This window comes from Daktulosphaira vitifoliae, unplaced genomic scaffold, assembly GCF_025091365.1.
Source record: "Daktulosphaira vitifoliae isolate Bord-2020 unplaced genomic scaffold, ASM2509136v1 Scaffold_2, whole genome shotgun sequence".
NCBI lineage: Eukaryota > Metazoa > Arthropoda > Insecta > Hemiptera > Phylloxeridae > Daktulosphaira > Daktulosphaira vitifoliae.
The window spans coordinates 9,773,992-9,796,285 of NW_026099573.1; the positions used below are offsets into that span (position 1 = coordinate 9,773,992).

At 27.5% G+C, this 22,294-nt stretch overlaps 1 protein-coding gene across 1 annotated transcript; it reads right to left on the bottom strand.

Annotated features, from left to right (window-relative positions):
• Positions 1 to 2,657: 2,657 nt before the first annotated feature.
• Positions 2,658 to 17,360, bottom strand: LOC126897408 (uncharacterized). The gene is made up of 5 exons (XM_050670968.1): positions 17,319 to 17,360; positions 9,719 to 9,836; positions 8,102 to 8,245; positions 4,801 to 4,944; positions 2,658 to 2,933 (listed from the first exon to the last, which is right to left on the bottom strand). The coding sequence occupies exons 1-5, from the start codon at positions 17,343 to 17,345 to the stop codon at positions 2,767 to 2,769; spliced, it is 600 nt and encodes a 199-aa protein (XP_050526925.1). The 5' UTR covers positions 17,346 to 17,360; the 3' UTR covers positions 2,658 to 2,766.
• Positions 17,361 to 22,294: the final 4,934 nt, after the last annotated feature.

Below are 22,294 nucleotides of genomic sequence, written 5' to 3' on the forward strand. Positions count from 1 at the left end.
CGCAAATGGCTACCATATTGAAAAATATACTATTTTTGTATGATAATTATGGGTTTTGTATTTTATTTTAATAGAAGTTGATGTTGCTTTTGCAATTATCCATCAATTTTTTAAAATTAAACACTATCTACAGATTTGCATCGAAGCGTTTCTTATGATAGTGATTTTAATCACTGTCAGATTAAATCTATACTGGACCCTACTATGCAATGTCTCCACTATGCCGCGACCCCACTGTGCTACCGTTTTTTTTTTATTAGATGCATGATGTCTTTAACTATCGTTTGATATATTTTTTTTATAAATCTGAACCTTTACCTGCCTACAGTGGGGGATTTAAAATGACAACTTTTTCACAAAAAATTTACTTTTGAAAGTCTTCCGAAAAGCCTGACACTTTTATATATATCTTAAATTAAAGCTAATGTTATATACTTAATTAGGGAAAATAAAAATTTCAGGCTTTATCTTGTCTACATGGTGAAAATCGCTACCATATGCTATTTTTTTTATTTGGCTCTAATTAGCTACCAAAGATTTAATTTATTGTTGTTAATTTTTTCTAATTAGCAAATGTATTCTGGTTAATTATGATATTAAATATTGTATAGTTACCAAAACTGTAGTTATTTAAGCTTATTTGTCGTGGTCCATGTTTTTTAGTTTTATGTAGCATCTCTGGCAAGCAACTATGCGAATTTTGAGTATTATCAATTTGAAAAGGCTCAGGGTCAATTTCCTGGCTTTTTAAAATAGCTTTTATCCTATTTGCAACGGATGGAATTCGAGATCATGTTTGAAGTACTGTTGCACACATTTCTTAGAGCTTTCATTGATGTTAGTCAACTGCTTTAACCATAAAGGTTTAAAAATGTGATCGTTTTCAACTGAAAACTTTTAAGTCATTTATCTCAAAAACTAAATTGCCAATTATGGATTTTTATTTTTGCGTTAGATTAAGTTAATAATAAACTATCGAATGGCATATGAATTTCGAAAGTTGATCCATATACCAAAAGCCAGGGTATTAATTTACATGATTGTACTCACATATTCTTTATTTCTATAATTATTTACAAAAGAGTGAGTTGAATATTAAACATTATCGCAAGAGCTATATACAAATATTCACAACATAGATCACTGGTTTTATGCAGGCGAACCCTACCACTTCCAGTGACTATTTACACGGCTTTACACTACACATTATGATCAGTATTCAGTGCTTTAAGCCGGTTCAGATACGTACTATAATATTTAATGCCCCTGTCCTAAACATCTCTATAAAAATACTATTACTAATTAAAAAAAAAATGATCTTTCATTTTATATATTTTGTAGCTTCGATGCGAAGCTGAGAAGGTATTGGTTTTACTAAGATGTGATTTTTTTTTTTTTTAATTGTGTTTTTTTTTGTGTCTGTTACCACTTTTTCTCAGCTCTCACCGAACCGATTTCTTTCAATGATACGTCAAAAGATCACAAATCGTATCTAGTCGAAGACATTGCCCTTAAAAATTGAAAAAATTTCCCTTGTTCCCCTTAAATGGGAGAAACCTCCAAACAAATTACAAATTTAAAATTCGCTAATTTTCGAAATTTTTTCAATTTTTTTTACTAAAAACTGCAGTAACTTTTTCAAAAATGAACATATCAATATAATTTTTTTGTATAGGTGCTTAATGTTTTTACCTATCATTTGGTATATTTTTTTTGTAAATCTGATACTTAACCTGCCCACAGGGGGGGATTTAAAAACGTCTTCAGCATTTTATTGCTAAGTATTCACATTGTCCACTTCACATAATTAAATTTAAAAAAGTATAAAAGGACGGGTTTATGTGTTATTAAAAAACATTCGCACATCACCAGCGTGAAGAGACACATTTTAAAAGAAAAAAAAGAATACTGTTTATTTAAAGAAAACTTATTCGAAGGTAAGCAAAAAATCTGTATATAAAATTTTAATATAAATAATAAAATTAAAATAAGTACTTTTGTTAAAACTGAATCTATATAGAGTAGATTTCGTTTGAGCTGTTATTCTTGGTAAATTAGAATTTACATATACATATATATGTAGTAATATTTCTTTTCTTTGGGATTATTCTTAGGTATACAGCATTTATTATCAATGGTAATAAGGCACATTGTTGTGAGTTTATAAATATACTAACTGGCAAAACAGAAAGTTGACTGTGACAGCAACGTCATAAAATATCAATTAGCTACCTGTATTTGTAATCCCTTGTATTTGATACATGTATATTAACTCAAAAATTTGAAACTTTAAATGCTTATATCGAATTAACTAATAAAGTTATATTAAAAATTTAAATGCCATTTACTATTAAATTAAAAACTCAAAAGTTTTATTAAATACAAAACAAAGTACTAAAGGAAGTTAGAATACGTTGTACGAAGTATGAAGATGATAATGAGTCCGCTGACTATATATTCACATATGTGTGATCTTATATGTGACATCATGCTCAGCTTACACACCGGATTGGCTGTGGGTGTCAAAAGGCCGTTGTAATAGGAAGAGAATAAAGGTAACACCTAGGTCTGAGGTGCAGACGAAGTGCAAGACACAATTGTACAATTGTAGATAATCGCACCCTTTGTTAAAATAATTGTTGTTACGCAATATTCTTATATAATGATAATATATTTTGATGTTAATGAAACAATCTGGTATATTTTAAATATAGATAGCTATAATTGAATTTATTCAGTTAGTTGCATTAAAAAAAAAACATAAGATTATTCCTCCATTTTTTTTTCATCACAATAAATACATCTATTATGGTCCTCATCCATAGTAATAAAACAATTTTCACAATAAATGTGTGGACAACGAGGTGAAAATGTGTGGGTTCCTTGTTCCTTTCCACACTGAAAACATACACGGACGGAGTCGAAAGTAATACCTAAAAAATGAAAAGCACAATTTTTGAATTTATATTACTTTTGATAATTGAACTTTACTAATATATTAAGTATTTAACAGTTTTACTGTCGTTAAATAATAAATTTTTACACTCACGTGATAAAATAGTTAACGCACTAATGTGCAAAAGAAAATGATATTTTAAAATAAATAATTTACGAATAGTCAATGAGCAAAATTTGTCAGAAAGATTGAACAAAATAGAATAGAATCATTATATTAAAATAATTATTTTAATATAATATACTTTAATTATAATTAAAGTATATTAATCTAATTAAAATTTATGTTTCAAAGAAAACCTCATACAATACACGAGTATAGGAATAATTAATGAACGAAATAAAGAAAAAACAGGGACATGTTGTACAAGTTACCATAATTATAATAAAAGCGATGTCCAATCCTATGGCTTGATTGCTTAAAGTTTTATTATACTTCAAGGACATGTGAACCAACATTATGAAAAAAATTTTTTTTAAATCGGACTATCCAAATCCGCTAAATTAAAAAATTCCCGTTGTTTTCTAAGCATAAGAATTTTTTTATCATAGTAGCTAACGTTCTTACTACAAAAAAATATAATTTCCCAAGATAATTTATAGCTCTGTTCTAGTTGTTAGAGGCTTCACTCGCAAAATTAATGATATTAGGGAACCGGAAGGCGTGGTTTTTCTTTCAGGCGTTCGCTAAAGCGATCATGCACCGCAAAGAATTGACCAAATACCTGCCTCAGTGGCAGCCTAAATACCTGACCAAAGAGGACCTGAGGAGATTGTTAAGGCCGGTGCCTTAGGAAGATATATATATATATTTGTATTAATTTTTGTGAACTATTGTACCCCGACCTTCACAAAGTCCTGCCTTTACCTTTACGATGTGCAGCCGACCTGGCCTTTATGCTAACGGGGAAGGATTAGAAAAAATTATTTTTGTTATGTTAATGAAATGTTGAATTTTTACATCATGCATATTCAAATGCACGACATATTTGGTCTAAATTTGTAACCAAATATAGTTAACTTTGAGATCTAACAAATTCTATAGTATTTAAAATGAGAGTTCAAAAATATGCAGAAATATTTAAATAACTGACATTAAATCAAAGACAAAAAGACATTAAACCAAAATTTTGGTATAAAATAAAGCCATGAAGTTTGCCCAGTCTTACCTAATATTGTGCATTTGGTTTAGAGCAATCACGTACACTTACTAAATACAATCAGTTACATCTTATCAAATTTAGTTGTATAACCTGCCGTCCGAAATTTAGGTTTTTTGATTGGAGACGATTATGTGCGTTTTGTCGTAGCAAAGGGTTGTACAAATAGAAAATTATAATGAAGTGAACTGTATGATAAAAGATGGTACTTATAACTAGCACAAACTAATACGAATATGTATTAATGAAAACAAACAAATATCTAATTATATCAATGTGGACAGGGGGTTACTTAAAAAATAATTGCCATAAAGCATAAATAACATATCAATAAAATTAATAATTAATTAACTTTAAAGCAAATATTAGTGATGAACGGCCTGATCGCTTGCTGAATAACGGAATTATATATGGACTGGATAATTGAAAATAATTATGACCGATTATTTATTTATTTGAAACATTAACCAAATTTCCTTTTTTGTGCACTAATGCCATAAGTATACATAGGGATAAAGGATCCACTCACACAAAAGGTCTATTATAATATTATTATTTCGCATATAAAATCATAAATATTAATTAAACTTATTTAAATCAATTACTTGATCGGGCACTGTAAATGTGATCGATATTCATAAGTCTATTATTACATGATAAAAAAGTAAAAATAAGTATAAAGTACCTTTCATTAAGTCTTTTTTGCACAAACATTTAGTTTTCATTTTATAATTGATACAATGTTTACATAAATCTTTACTACAACATTGCATTTTTATCAACTGCTCTTTATTCTTAGTTCTTCTACAGTTATAGCAAATGAGAATATCTTAAAAAAAAAAACTTTCTCTAAAAAACATCATAATAATTTACCAGATATTTAAACCATATTTATTTGATTTCGAAAAATAGTATCTAAAACTTTTAGCACATTTTACATTATAGAATGCTACATTAATCAGTAAACTACATTGATAACAGAAGTCAATGCTAGAAAAAGTCCAAATAAGATCGATGTGGTATATAGGATCATTAATTGATGGGCTAAATGAGATTTAGCTACATTATTTGATTAATTGAACTTATATTATCTGTACACTACAATTCATCATAAAATAGCCCACCTCTGAAATATTGAATCATTGGTGTACTAAATGACAAGTGGAAGTACATCTTAAGTACTAAGATTACTTACAAAGATTATACTACCGAGTCCGCAAAGAAATTTTTAATATCCATCATACCATATTCACCAAAATAATGTAAATAAGCTCATATTTATTTTATTAACTTATTTACTACTACTACTTTTACTACTTAAAAATTGATATTTAAAAAATATTCGAGTATTTTCAACAAATTGATTTATTAATTTTAATTCAATTCATCTCAATAAATTAATGATAACTTTTTGACATTAGACAGAAACTCGTCATCTAGAGATTTACACATTATAAAATATTTCAAAATCTATAAATGCGTTTTATTAATTTTTGGATATAAGTCACGAAAATATAATTTTAATTATATTGAAGTTCTTTTAATTATATTAGTCAATCATTTTACATGTATCAGTGTATATTTTTAATAACCTAATAGGTAATTGAACCAGTGTCAATCTTATAGAAGAACATTAGGTACATTTAGACAGGGTTTCAAAAGGAAGCTACTAGAAAATACTAGTTGTATATCAAGTATGATTTCCTAGGAATATTAAAATGTTGGCTAAGTAACCAAAATAGAATAAAATAATTATAATAATAAATATAGTTAAAAAAAAACTAAAAAACACGCTTTTAAAGCACATCAAACTAAATGATTAAAAATAATTTTTAAAATAAGCTTAAAACAATAATAAACAAAAAGTACTAGTATTATTGTGATGAAATCGTCGGGCACTTAATATACAAAAAAATTGGCACAAGCACTCACGCTTTTATCACAATAATACTAGTATTTTTCGTTCATTGTTGTTTTAAGCTTATTTTATAAATTATTTTTAATCATTTAGTTCGATGTGCTTTAAAAGCGTGTTTTTTTAATTTTTTTTAAATTATATTTATTTTGCACTTTTTAGTTTCATGTTACGATAGTAGTTACTATCAATATCATAGTTGTAACGGAAATTAAGGTTCGATTCCGGGGAGGGAGTCTGAGAAACGGCTACCACATCCAAGGAAAGCAGCAGGCGCGTAAATTACCCACTCCCGTAACATGGAGGTAGTGACGAAAAATGACGATAAAAAAATTATCCTTTGTAATCTGAATGAATACACTCTATATCTCTTAATGAGAGTAAAGCGTGTTAATATATATTTTTAATAGTAATTAGAATATATATATATAAAGCGACTTAAGTACGTAAAAGTATAATGCACGAGGTATAGCTGTATTTTGTGGTCGGGCGGGGCGTGGGGGAACGTTGTACGCGAGGCATATGTGGCGGCTGTAGGAATATATATAAATATATACACATACATACATACATATATATATTAAGGCGACATAAGTACGTAAACGTATCATGCACTAGGTATAGCTTTGTTTTGTTGGCGGGGGGAACGTTATACCTAAGGTATAAACGGCGGCAGCGGCGGTAGGAATATATAAATATATATATACGTAAGGCGCATTACACGCAGACGGTATTGGTCAGTCAAAATAAAAGTTTGTTTATATATATATAATTAATGACAGGCACGCGTGTACGGGTACGAAAACCAAAAATATAAAATTATACAGGATTACGGTTGTCGGTGACTGGTGAGCGGGGTGGGGTGAATGCATTACGATGTCTAGTCTATACGACGAGATACGCGAGAATAATAACATGTGCCCCGTGGAAAGTTACAAACACACATCACACATACAAGTGAAACTAATATAAGCGTATTAAAAATACTTAGTATTTACAGCAAACATAAGTTTTGACATTATTAAAAATAAAAAAAATTAGAACACGTTTTTTAACACTTCAATATAAGTTGTCTTATATTTTCATAAAAATATTATTACTAAATGAATAAAAAAATGTTCTTTTATTAACAAGCTTATATAAATTTCACGTGTATGTTTGTTGTTTCTTGTAAGTTTGTAACTCCACGCGCCACGTGTTATTATTCTAGCGTATCCCGTCGTTTATGGCCTTGAGACTGGACTGTCGTAACGAATTCACCCCACCCCGCTCACCGCTCTACCACTATTTAAATTACTCACTATTTAGTGGGTAATTTACGCGCCTGCTGCTTTCCTTGAATGTGGTAGCCGTTTCTCAGACTCCCTCCCCGGAATCAAACCCTGATTTCCGTTACAACTATGATATTGATATTAACTACTATCATAACATGAAACTAAAAAGTGCAAAATAAATATAGTTTAAAAACGTATATATCTTATTTATTTTATATATTTTGTTTGATTCATATTTTTTGTTTAAAACATAAAAATTTATATAAATAAATGTATAAATGATCGATTTATCATAAGCCACTATAGTACTGTATCTAATAGGGTGAACAATTTTATTTTAATAAATGAAGACATACATATATATGTAACTTATAGAATAAGAAATGAGGTAATTAAAAAAATGACTGGTCGATAACAGCTTTTTGACCAGTATTTCACAAGTAATTAATAATTTAAAGTAGTGACTGTAGGTGAATAGTGTTGCTATTTTTATCACTAGGCATTTTACAGGCTTCATTCCTACTACCGCTAAGGTATAAAAATATTAATCCTTTTTCAATTTCTAAAATTGAGTGAATTTTTCCGATGATGTCTTTGACATTGATAATTTATTTATTTAAAAGAACCCATGAACAATAATATATAAGAAAGAATTGTCTCAACTACTTATATTCTATTAAAATTCATTTTTAAAACTTTGCTTCAAAAATATATTTCTATCAAATGAATAGAGTTAAATAGGGTAAATGTTAATGAATGATTTGATTATAAACTCATTTTTTTTTTTTTTAATATACCTTCAAGTGGATTTCCGTAGCAATTTGGACATAATATTACTCCATAACTTATCCAATTATCTAAACAATTTTTATGGAATGTCCCAGAACAACATGGTAGTTTACAATCAATTACATTTATTTTATTACGACATATCTGACAATCTAAAAAATAATAATTTATGAAAATAAGAAATTTGATTAACGTTTAATTATTTTATTTTATTAATTTCACTCTTTAATTCTCTTATTTTTATGTTATTTAGAAAACACTCAATTACAATTGAGTGACTATTCAATAACATTATACAAAAAACACTATTCCACATCTAAGATTTTACATCAAAACTTATTTAGTAACATTCATTAAATCTAATCACATGGTTTTTAGCACAATTATTTTGTATTTTTTATCTCAACTTTGATCACAAAAGGCATAAAATGTATGCCTTTACATTCAGAGTACATTCAAAAGAGTAGAGTACTGAATGTACTCTATTTCCTTTCTGTTCTCCTATTTCATTGGCCCATTTAAATCCGCAACATTGATTTAGACGATTTTTATTGATCAAGATAAGGCATCAATTATTGTATCGCTATACAACTATACATTATGGGTAAAATAATTATACCCAATTATCAATTATTGATGGATCATATGTTCTCTACCCAGAATTTTTACATCAAACCGTATTTTATTTAGAAATAAAAGTAAAATTTTCATTGATTGAATCATTAAGCCATTACCACGCGCATGTATTTCGATTAGTTAAGTTTTATTGTTTTCTAAATAAATTATTTAAGCGTTGAGTCCACCAACGTTCAAAATGAATAGAATATAGTTGGATTCCAAAGTGCACTTCGCCTAGTCACAGATAAGTATTTTTAATTTTAAGTCGTACAATCTATTATTAAAAATTCTTCATATTCAAAAAAAATATATAGCTAGTAGAAAAATAAATTATTTTTCAATAATTTATTTTTCAATATATATTCTATTCATTTTGAACGTTGGTGGACTCAACGCTTAAATAATTTATTTAGAAAACAATATTCGATAGTTACACATATATTCGAATAGTTTTTAAAATATTTAATAAAATAGACTCTATTCGAATAGTTTATGCTAAAACACACTATTCGGTTGTATAAAAACAATATTCGATAGTTTAAAATATTCGAAAATGCCTATCACTAATCTATATTAAGGAACATAGATAAATTATCAGATTTATCAAAATAATATCAAAAATATGATATTAATTTTATAAATTTCAATAGTCAACATTTAATATTAATTTTAGATTTATTTGAATGGATTTGTTTTAATTATTTACATTTTGCAAATTAAATAAAACAATAATAACGATAATTGTTATTATTATTGTTAATATATACATTTAATTTTATATAATAATATTTCTTATTACACTAACTAATTATGGAAGGGGAGCTCCTTTAGTGTAAAGTAGATATCATACAAATAGCTCTAGTTGGATTTCGGTGTACAATACACATTTGCGGAATAAACAATCATCTATTGTGCTTGTATCCAAAGTTATATATTATATACCTATTATTGAGACCCAAGTGGTTTAACTTAGTGATACATATATAAACAAGTTTTAAGTATTTTACTTTTTTGTTCATTAGTGTCTGTTAATACTGTTTCGTCCTCGAGAATATCAGAGCTGGACAATACCTTTTCACATTTTTGTAAAATAACCAATAATATGATATTTGCGATAAATAATTTCTGAAAAATAATATTTAATTATATTAATTAGGCGTGGTGTGGCGCGGTGGTCACACTAGTCGTTGACAAAAATCTAGTATTAAGCCGCTATTAAGGTGAACTGATGAGCGACCATGCGTGCGTTTCTACGGTGGCAAAAAAGCACTATGTTCCCAGTGCAGAAGACAACGGGAAACCACTGTACTTAAATTTCTCCAGGATAGACCAATCCAGTTAGTATTAACCAACCTAACGGTTGTAAAAAAAAAAATATCTAATTAGTTGTTAGTTGTTGTAAAAAGTATAAGAGCTATCTGAAAGAGTTTTATTAAAATCATTTAATAAATAAAAACTATTTTTAGTTGTTTCATCTATTGAATATGATTTTAATACATTTAAAGATAACTGTTTACATTGTATTTTCACTTATGTTAGTATAGTACAAAGTCAAAAGGGTTACATTCCTTACTTGGTCGAGTCTTTTTATTGAATTCAATTCAACTTGTACAAATATTTAGGATTAAGTCATTCTTCACCGTCCATCGAGTTAAATGACTCGTTGCCATTGTACATCTCTTATATCATACGCTCTGATATTTTATATTATAGACAATTATATTAAGAATTTTTTCTTAACCTTATAATTATATAATCTATTCCATTCAACAGATTATGGATCCAATGTCTAGTGTTTAAATTTTTTTCTGTAATATAATTATACATGAAATTTAAATCATGTGTTATGATCGTAAAACCGTTGATCGTATTAAATTTTTTTGTAATTTGAATTGTGTGCAGACAATGTACAGAAAATCTGTTATTTTTGTAATACGGACGCGCGTGGAGAAGATGGATTTATTAGTAAAAAGTAGAATTTAAGGAGAATTTATTAGAGTTTATTTATTGATGATGACTTTAATCATGATCGATTAAAATAGAAATAAATAATATTAAATATTGTAATAAATAACCCACGAAATAGAATACAGCTCTATTATACGGACTTGGAATTAAACTTAGAATTAACTGACTTGGACTTATAATACTATGTGTAGTGTCACTTTCACATATCGAACCACGACTAACTGTAGGAGACCTACAGTAGGAGTCCTTTGCTCATAAATCCCTTGGTCAGCACATTCTTGTGTCTGACGACAGTCGGACGACAATGTATTTTATACTCTACTCAATTAAAAAATAATATTCAGGGGTTCTTAACATTTTGAAAAACGAATCAATAAAAATTAACAAACTAAACGGACAATGGAATATTACGAATGACTGTAATATTAAGATCAAATGATATGTTGTTGTTTTTTAATAAATAGAAATTATGAATATCAAATTCAAATGATAAAACAGGATGCAGAAACAAATGTTGGTGTATACTTGCGCTTAGATCGAACTCAGCAAAAATTATTAATGACAGATTCTGATTACTGAGTACATTTAAATAAATGTCATTCGTATATATATATCAATTGCAACGATTCAGTGAAAATTTTATAGTTATGTGTTGGATCCAAATAATAATAGGCACAAGAGTGGCGAGAAAACCTGCCCCTGTGAGCAGGTTTAGAGTCAGATTTTTAAAGCAATTATATCAAACGAACAAAAAATATCTAAGGTATTAATATAATAAAGAGTTATTTTAATTTGTTCATTTTTTAAAAATTTATGGCAGTTTTAAGTATTAAAATATTTCATATTAAACAGTGAATTTTACATATAAATTACATTTTTCGTTAAATTCGACGAGAATTTTACCATAGAAGAAAAGGTATTGGGATAAATTTTTTTTTTTAACTTATAGTATTTACCATAAGCTACAATTTGACATATATTAAAAGCTCAGAGAATTTCCGGAACATTTTCAAAAAATAAGTTGAAAATTTCTAATATACATTATTTTTAATGTAAAATTTTCAATTTTTGAAGAAAATGCCTTCGATTTGATACGATTTGTGATCTTTTAACTTATTGTTGAAAGAAATCGGTTCAGTGAGAGCTGAAATGTGGTAACACATACAAAAAAAATTAATAAAAAAAACAGATCATTGTAAAAAATCTGGAACTTTATATTTCCTTATAGTAAAAATAACAACTATATTCAAAAATTTTCAATTTTTTATTTTCGATTTTATATTTGTAAAGTTTCAGCCGAACCAGAAGGCTTAATATTTCCCCCCACCCAGGTGGAACACTGGACAGTGACCTAGTAGTCGAGCCAAGCAAGATAGTACTTGTTGATGGAGCTACTTAAAGAGAATGGCCATGTGTAATATAACATTTTTTTTTTAATTATTGAAAATTTATATGTATCATTTAAAAATATATATTCATAAAAAAAGAAGAAAAAGAGGTGCTATATGCACAACATTAATAAGAAGTTAGAAAAGGGGAGTTTCATGTTGTAATTGTTGTTGAATGATTTCTTGACGGCCCTCCACTGGCCATATTTTGTATCTCACATCATCATCGACATCTAGATGTTTAATTTTACAAAAATAAAATGGTCAGAGTGTTCCGTTCACGATGAGTGACATAAAATTCACTTAACGTTTATTTTATAAAAAAAAAAAAACGAAGTACAAAAAATATTTGACTAATTCATTTTGCATTGGAAAATATTCAAAATTCATTTGATATTTATCACATATAGATTGAATAACTGCAATTAGATTTATTCAATCGCCTCTTTTTTAGTATCGATGCGAAGCTAATATTGGTTTTACTAATATCTTGTTACCAATAATGTTACCACTTTTTCTCGAACTGATTTCTATCAATGACACGTCAAATATCACAAATCGTATCTAGTCATAGACATTACATTCAAAAATTGAAAAAAATTCCCTCGTTCCCCGTAAATGGGAGAGCTCTCCAAAAAAATTATAAATTGAAAAATCACTAATTTTCGAAATTTTTTCAATTTTGTTTATTTAAAACTGCCATAACTTTTTTAAAAACAACCAAATCAATATAATTTTTTTTTATAAATGCCTTAGGTATTTACTTATCATTTGATATATATTTGTGAACATTTGACCCTTTACCAGCACACATGAAGCGTTTAAAATGATAACTTTTTCACAAAAAAACCTAGCACATTTGGGTCGCGACACAGTGGTGACGTAGCATAGTTGGATCAAGTATAATGATATCTGACAGTAATTAAAATCACTATCAAAAAAATAAACGCTTCGATGCAAATCTTTAGATAATGTTTAATTTTAAAAAATTGGTGGATTATTCCAAAAACTACATGATCTGCTATTTCCTTATTAATATCCTGAATGAGAAAGGGATTATTAAAAAATATTATTTCTCATAAAAAAATTGTGTTGATCCATACCCTTTTCAATAAGTTATAGCATTATAAAGTTGAAAATGTAAAAAATAAAATCGAGAATTTTCATACAAAAATAGCATTTGATAGCCATTTTCAGCGTGAAAACAAAATAAAGTCCTATTTTTTTATTTTCCATAACAAATTATATTACATTATCTTTTATTAAAGATAATATAAAAGTGTCAGACTTTCCGGAATACTTTCAAAAGTAAAGTCGAAAAAGTTAATTTTTTGTGAAAAATTTGTCATTTTAAATCCCCCCCTGTGGGCAGGTAAAGGGTCTGATTTATAAAAAAATATACCAAACGAAAGATAACGATATCATGCATCTATATAAAAAAATTCTGCTCATACGTTTATTATGAATCTTAATTATATGGTGTAATATGTATTTTTATTAGGAATCTATTTTGCATTTGCATATAGCACTATATTTTATCGAGGAATATTATATGTTATATATAAATTTCAAGACGGTGTAACGTAATAAAGTTATCATGAGTATAAGGTCACAGGTTATTCAAACAGTTCGCGTCGTCTATCTGTAGGGTCAGTGTTGCATATACACACATGATTAGTTATTAGACAATCATTTTCCCTATCACCTGTGATCCTTGTCCATACCACATTAGAATGGTCACACTGTCAACTACCCTTTCTATGTGCTATCGAGCCGGTTTGAAAAATCACGGTTATGTTCAAAAAAGAATCTCTTATTATAATTCAATTCACTTTTTTCCTCTTCATCGTTGAATACATTTTGGACTGTTGGCGTCAACTATTTTTTTGTCTTTTTTCTGCGATCTTGTCAAGAAACTAAAGATGGAATAATAAATTTTCATTTTGGCTTGGCCATTGTTATGGCAACACCTCAAATTAATAACCTGGACTTGGACAACATCAACTAATTGTAATGTGGTATATTTCTTCTGTTCTTTTCTCTGTTTATCTGTTATCCGTTTTAACATGTTATTTAAGTAATTTGTTTATGAGTGCTCTGACTATGTGGTCACAAATGTTAGTTACTGACTATATAGATTAACTATAATTTTATATTATAAGCAATGGTCAATCCGTCTATTTTTTTTATTTCTCTCTTTTCTTTATTTCATGAGCTGACAGTTTCCTCAGGTGTCGTCAGGATGGACATGGTGAACATCTCAATGAGTCCTCATTCAATGAGGATACTCATTGACGTTGGTGACATGTCCACTATACCCTGACGCATGCGTTGGATCTGTCATGCTCATGTTTTTCCTCTTATGCTTTGTTATATTGTGATTATGACATTTGAAATTTAATATACTCCAGCAAGTAATTTATTTCAGTTAATATAGTTTTATTTATGGTGACTAGTTCTTATCAGGAACACTGACATGATAAAAAGAAATGGATCATTATGTTCAGACTTTATTAGTCATAAATTATTATACTTTATAAAGAACACAGGCTATTTGAATGCCTGACTGTCTATAGACAACTTGTATGTAATATTGGTATTAATCACTATACATTGTCTTAAATTTTAATTATAAACAGACTGTAAATTCCTCTGATATCCTTGACCATAACTAAATTACTATTAATCTATTCAGTATCTTACTGTAATGTTTTTTTTGTTCCCTATATTTTCCCTTTTATTTGGGACCTATGTTTTTAATTAATTAATCTATTTTTATGTACAATTCTCTTTCAAATATTTTTATTATATTATAAGAACAAGAAATAAAATTGCTTGTAATGTGTAATAAATTTTAATGACTGTTCTAAATCATATTTTATTAATGACCTTTTTTCCTAGGATAAGGTACTAAAATCCCTGGTGCTCCGGCTCGGCCTCGGCCCAGGGTGGACCCTCTTCGGGGTTCTTGTAAGTTTAGCTTACAACGGTTATAATTATATAAGTTTGCACTTTCATTATCAGATACAATACATTATTAATAATCTTTTTCTTCTCATATATGATGTATGAGTCTATGAGTTTATCGTTTAAATTGGGATTCATCTATGACAACTATGCTGTCCAACGATAAATCGTAGTTACCAATATTTTAATCAAATTAAATTTTTTACATAGTCCCACGTATAATACCTGCTGAATTTTTTTTTAATTATTCTATAATATAAACACAATTATTATAATTAGAATATTAATAATTTGTGTGTATACCAGGGGTGTATTTAAGGGAGATACGGGTCTCCCTTAAACCAGCTCTATCAATAATTTTTTAGGTATTTTCTAATAAATAAGGATCTAATGTCCTTTTTTTTCATCATTACTTTAATTTTTAGCAAAAAATATTCTATAATATGTTTAACAAAGTAAAAAATATTAAATACCCTCCTAAAATAATTTTTGAATAGGCCTAAAGGGAATACCTCATTATCAAACGTCAACATTATACCCAATACATTTTACTATATTCTCTTTTTGAATTTTCCTGATTTTAATAATAACATTTTTAATATATTTTTGTTACACTGATTCTGATGTAATATTTTTTCTGCAAAACACTTATTGTGCCCAGCGTAGCCGGGTACCCCTACCAGAATCAGTGGCCTACTTATGATGACGGCCCGAAGAGGCTTACGCACCTAGACGAAGACTAGTATTGATATAATCATTATTGAAAAATTTATGACAATATTAAGTAATAAAAATTGAAAAAATTTCGAAAATTAGCGAATTTAAATTTGTAATTTTTTTAGAGATTTCCCCCATTTACGGGGAACGAGGGAAATTTTTTCAATTCTTAGGGGTATTGTCTTCGACTAAATACGATTTTTAATCTTTTTACGTATCGTTGAAAAAAATCGGTTCGGTGAGAGCTGAGAAAAAGTGGTAAGAGACACAAAAAAAAAATATATAGTACACATCATAGTAAAATTAATACTTTCTCAGCTTCGCATTGAAGTTAAAATTTATTTTTTCAACTTATCTTTTGAAAGTGTTCCAGAAAGTCTGTCACTTTTATATATATTATAAATCAATGCTAATGTAATATACTTTATTATGGAAAAAATAAAATTTCGGACTTATAACTTATTGAAAAGTGTATGGATCAATACAATTTTTTATGAGAAATAATATTTATATCCCTCTTCCTTTTAACATACTTTATCTTAATCAGGATATAAATAAGAAGATAGCAGATCATATTACTTTTAGAGTAATCAACTAATTTTCTAAAATTAAACACTATCTAAAGATTTGCATCGAAACGTTTTTTATGATTGTGATTTTAATCATTGTCAGATATCATTATATTTGACCCAACAATGCCACGTCACCACTCTGCCACGACTCCCTGTGTTGGGTTTTTTTTTTTTATTTATAGTTGATTTTTATGAAAGTTTATAAATTAAGAATGTTGAACTTCAAATCTTTTTTAAGTTGCAAGTTAAAATTGATGTCATTAAAACAAAATTTTATGTAGATTTCAAAAATGGTTTTATTTTGATCGATTTATGGCCAGGAACTTATATAATTACTATTAACAGCAAGATTATGAATAAATTAAGTCTAAAATTTCATTAAAATCACTTTTTTTGTACTTATATCGTAATAAATAATTTCAATAGAAATACTAATCAGGAAAAATAAAATTATAAATGTGTACTTTTGAATCTGATGAGAATTTCTTGTAAAACCTTTAATGTATAATTAACAAAACATTATTTTCTTAAAAGTTTTGAATCAAGCCCTTCAATTTTTTACTCATATCCATAAAAGTAATAACTGTTTTATAATTTTTTATAAATTCTCCGAAATAATTACAGTACTAAATTATTAAATATCAATCTGTATTGAAATAAATTTATAAGTATTTATTCATTTGTTATACTTATAAATCATAGAACTACTAATTAAAAATAATGAAGGAAATAAGAATTAATTTTACTTCTGGAATATTACACCCATTTCCCAAAATTAAACACTATCTACAGATTTGTATGGAAGCGTTTCTTATGATAGTGATTTTAATCATTTTTAGATATCATCTATGCCACGTCCACATAAATATAAAAATATTTATAATTTTTAAAATAGTGTTACATAAGTTGATATAGTGAAAAATGTAATGTTTTAATTTTTCTTAGGAAAACTACATAATACAATTATTTAATACTTAATAAATTGTTTGACGTACCATATTAAAGTTCTTAGTAAGTTGCATTACTTCGTTTAAAATACTTCAATAAGTTAACGTATACACATAAACATATGTACATGTGTACTACGTTTTAAAAAAAATGTAATATTATTTCATGTTTAATTTAATCATATATTAAAAGAAACTATCATGCGTCACCACAAACACAAATATTAAATTCTATTTATTTATTATCTTAAATGCGTAGTTTTAAAGCTATTGATTTCACATTGTAGGAATATCATTTTTTATATAAATGATAAATTGTTTATTAAATCAATGCGAATATATAAATCTTCTTCTTCTTTTTCTTTTTCTTCTTCCTCGCTTTAATCCCAACTACATTAAACCAACTCCAGGATAATGTTTTTTTTGTAATACAAAAAAAAATCTTAACGAAATTGCATAATAACCACACACTATCATTTGTATTGTAATATTGGTATCTTCTTCTTCTTTTTCGCCTTAATCCCAAATACTTAGGGTCGGCCACTCTTATCCTAAACTGCCACTTGACACGATCTCCCACATCATCTACGCTCACATCAGTTGTCCTCAAATCGCATTCAATAGCATCCCTTCATCTCTTTTTTGGTCTTTCTCTACCTCTTCTTCCTCCAACATTCATTTCTACAACTGTTCTTACGGCTTTACATTCTTCTCTTCTCATAACAAGTCCAAACAATTTAAGTCTATTTTCTCTCATCTTATCTACGATTGACGCTACACCTATACTCCCCCACTTATATGCTCATTTTTTATCCTTTCTTATATGAATAAAAAGAGAAAAAAATTTAAACATTTGCTGATTTTAAAAATCGTACTGTATGAGGGGATTTAACGCATTTACAAAGAACGAGGGAAATTTTTAAGACTACTATCTTTAGCTAGATATGCTTTGTGATCTTTTGACGTATCATTGAAAGAAATTGGTCAAGTGAGAGTTGAAAATGAGTACTGAGAGACAAAAAAAAAACACAATCAAATAGGTAATTATAGTTGTATTTTTATTTAATTAGTTCCATTTAAAAAAAACATGAAAATGGTTGATTCGTTTTTTTTGCCGCAAAAAGGACAATATCCCTTATATTTTTTACATAGACTTTTAAAACATCTCTTACAAAAAATTTGTGGGCATAGAGATGAATAAGTGTAAATTCCTTTAAACACTCCACAATAGGAACACAAACGAAGTGTGTCGAAAATAATACCTAAAATATTATAAACACAATTTTAAATTGAATATTTGATAGTGATTTTATTATTCAATAATGCTAATAAGTAAGCAGTCATGACGAAGTTCGAATCACCTAAAAAAGGCAGACAATGCTCTACACATCCTCTTTTGGTGCGAGGAGTAGACCCAGGAGCTGGACTATTTAAGATCCCTATAGGAGTACACGTTCCCACTAATCAATTCTTTGGTAGACATAATTTCAAGGACACGAGAAGCGTTGTTTATCATCCATGCGTACACGAAGCGGTCATGCACCGCAAATAAATAATCCAATAAAACATAAATATGTATTCATGTTCTATCTTTTAAAATAAAATTTACTGTAATTTTATGTTAATTTTAAAAATATTTTAAATAGAAACTGTCATGCATCACCACAAACACAAATATTTAATAACAAATTAAATTAAAATTGTTTATTATCTTCGATGCGTAGATGAGAAGTTATTTATTTCTCTGTTCCTTGTTTTTTTTTTTTTACTTTACGAGAATATATCCGCTGTTATTGGATTTATTTTACTTGAGGATACGTCAAAAGATCACAATTCGTATTTTGTCGAAGATATTACCCTCAAAAATTGAAAAAATTTCCCTCGTTCCCCGTAAACGAAGGATATCTCCGATAAAAATTTAAAAATCGCTAATTTTCTTCACTTAAAACTGTCATAACTTTTTCAAAAATGACCAAATCAATATAATTTTTTTTATAGATGCTTGATGTCTTTACCTATCATTTGGTATATTTTTTTTATAAATCGGACCCTTTACCTTTCCACATGGGGGGATTCAAAATGACAACCTTTTCGACTTAACTTTTGAAAGTATTCCGGAAACTCTGACACTTTTATATATATTTTCAATAAAAGATAATGTAATACACTTTGTTATGGTAAATAAAAAATTAGGACTTTATGTTGTCTTCACAGTGAAAATAGTTACCGAATGCTATTTTTGTATGAAAAAAGATTTTATATTATTTTATTAAATAAAAATTTATAAAATATATTTTATATTTTTAACTTTATAATGCTATAACTTATTGAAAAGTGTATGTGTACAATTTTTACAATTTTTTTATGAAAAATAATATTTATATCCCTCTTTCATTCGACATATTTTTTTTAAAAATAACACCATTTCCCTTTATATATTTATATATTATAAATAAATATATATATATATATTCATATATTACACTTTTAAATCATAAAACTTGTAATAAGAATATAAATAAAGAAATAGGAGATCATGTAGCTTTTGGAATAATCCACTAATTTTTCTATATGCTTTATATTATATATGCTTTTAATTGCTAAAAAACGCTAATTTTCAAAATGTTTTCAATTTTTTTTACTTAAAACTGCCATAACTTTTTTAAAAATTATCAAATCAATATAATTTTTTTAAATAGATAAATGAGGTATTGACTTATCATTTTCTATATTTTTTTTTATAAATTTGATCCTATACCTGTTCACAGAGAGATTTCAAATTAGCAATTTTTAACAAAAAATTAACTTTTTCAACTTTTGAAAATGAATTGAAAATACTGACACATTTATACATGTCATTAATGCTTATGTAATATTTTTTATTTTTCATAAAAAAATGTTAAGATGACACAAGTCTCCACGACTGTCTTTTCAGACCATCCGAACAGTGGTCTCACGCTAATGCGACTGCTTACTTATTAGCATTAAATAATAAAATCAATATCAAATATAACATTTAAAATTATGCTATTAATTTTTTAGGTATTGTTTTTAGCCACTTTCGTTTGTGTATATCATGTAGACAGTTTGAAGGAAAGTACACTTTTTCATCTCGTTGTCCACAAATGTTTTGTAAGGAATGTTTTAATAGCCTACGTAATCAAAATGATGGGCGTTGTTCTTATTGTGGTGAAAAAACAAAGAAGAAGAAATCATTTTTATGTTTTTCTTAAGTGCAAATATTTGAATAAATACAACTATAATTATTTAAATTAAAAATATGCCAAATTTTTTGATTATTATTATAATATGTTATCGTTAAATAAGAAAATAGCATAACATCAGTTACTTGAACAAGATGTGCGATTATGTACAATTATGTCCAAATGATGACATCACTTAATACTCATGTAAATGACACAGCTAATTTATTAGTTAAATATATTTTGTCATTGTCCTTTTCTTTTTGCATTGCTATTTTTTTTTATAACAGAAACTTAAATCTTATTATTATCTTCTTTCTAATGTTAATTTTAATCTAGTATATATCATTACTAAGATTCTCTTGTCTCAAATTATAAATCCTCTTATAGACCCTCTTGAATCATTCTTGATTCTCTTTCATAATAATCTTCTTTCTTTAGTATTACAACAGAATTCCCTTTATCTGCCTTTAAATAAAAATAGTTTTTATTTTTTAAGTCATTTATGAGTCGTAGGAGGCTACAAACAAAAATAGTTCAAAATTAATAATTGAAGAAAAGTTCAGGTTTTTCATTAAAATTTCAAACCCTCAAATACCTAATCTATATGCTTTGCCAAAAATACATAAGCCAGGAATTACTATGAGACCTATTGTGTTGAATATTAATGCTCCGACTTACAATTTGGCTAAACACCTAGTAAGGGTATTTTCATCTTTCAAAAAATTCGATAGCTTTTCAGTTAAAAATAATATTGACTTAGTTAAACAATTATCTGGTTATACCATTCAAAATAATGACAGGTTAATTTCTTTTGGCGTAGTTGCCTTATTTCCGAATATTCCAATAAATATAACAATTGATTTTCTAAATTTTGAAATTTATCGGAAAAACACACACACGTTCAGATACATTCCGAACACATCGAACCACACCTGGCAACACAAATTGTCAGCTTTTAATAGTATGGTTTACAGATTAATTAATATTCCGATGAATAAAATAGATTATGATAAAGAATTGGTGGTTATAAAAGAAATAGCTAAATTTAATGGGTATAAAGAAAACATAATTTCAAAATTAGTCCGAAAACAAAAGTGGAAAAAAGAAAGGAGGGCAGCTGGTACACTCACCAGCGAAGGGGAACAAAAAGTAATTAGATCACCAATTTTATATTATCCGGGCATCTCAAATGGATTAACTAAAATATTTAAGAATTTTGGTATTACTTTGGTAACATCTAAGAGTAATAATTTAAGAGATTTATTAGGTAACCCTAAAGATAAGGTAGATGAAGGGGGGAAATCAGGCATTTATAAAATACAATGTGAAAGTTGTAATAAATGTTACGTAGGACAAACAAAAAGAAATATAGGGGTCAGGTTTAAAGAGCACTTAAGAAATATTAAAAATCAAGAAATTGAGAAATCTCCAGTGGCTGAACATTTATTGACACATAATCACTCTATTAAAACCATAAAACTAATTAAAAACGTAAATAATTACAAAGAACTTAATATCAGAGAAGCAATAGAAATGTTTAAAAATAAAAACAATTTAATTAATTGGGATCTTGGCCCACTGAAAAATTCATTATTAAACTTGTGTAAACTGGCAAAATGTGATAATATTACTTAGTGATAACGTCACTAGGTGATAAGGTCACTAGGGGTATATAAGGGAGTTTTTTCTAGTCGGGGTGTCAGTATGTGTTTAGCGTTGATAATGGTAACATTGTTTCCGAAATACGTATCCGCGACTTTTCATTAATTTTTTTGTGGCTTTTGAGTTTAATATTTTTAATATTTTTTAGTTTTTTTA

Coding starts and splice junctions, on each gene's coding strand:
- LOC126897408 (XM_050670968.1), bottom strand. CDS start 17,345: ATGCAACTTACTAAGAACTTTAATATG. Junction 9,837..17,318: donor TTACTAAGAACTTTAATATG/GTACGTCAAACA, acceptor ATTATTTTTCAG/AAATTATTTATCGCAAATAT. Junction 2,934..4,800: donor CAAAAAAGACTTAATGAAAG/GTACTTTATACT, acceptor TTCATTTTTTAG/GTATTACTTTCGACTCCGTC.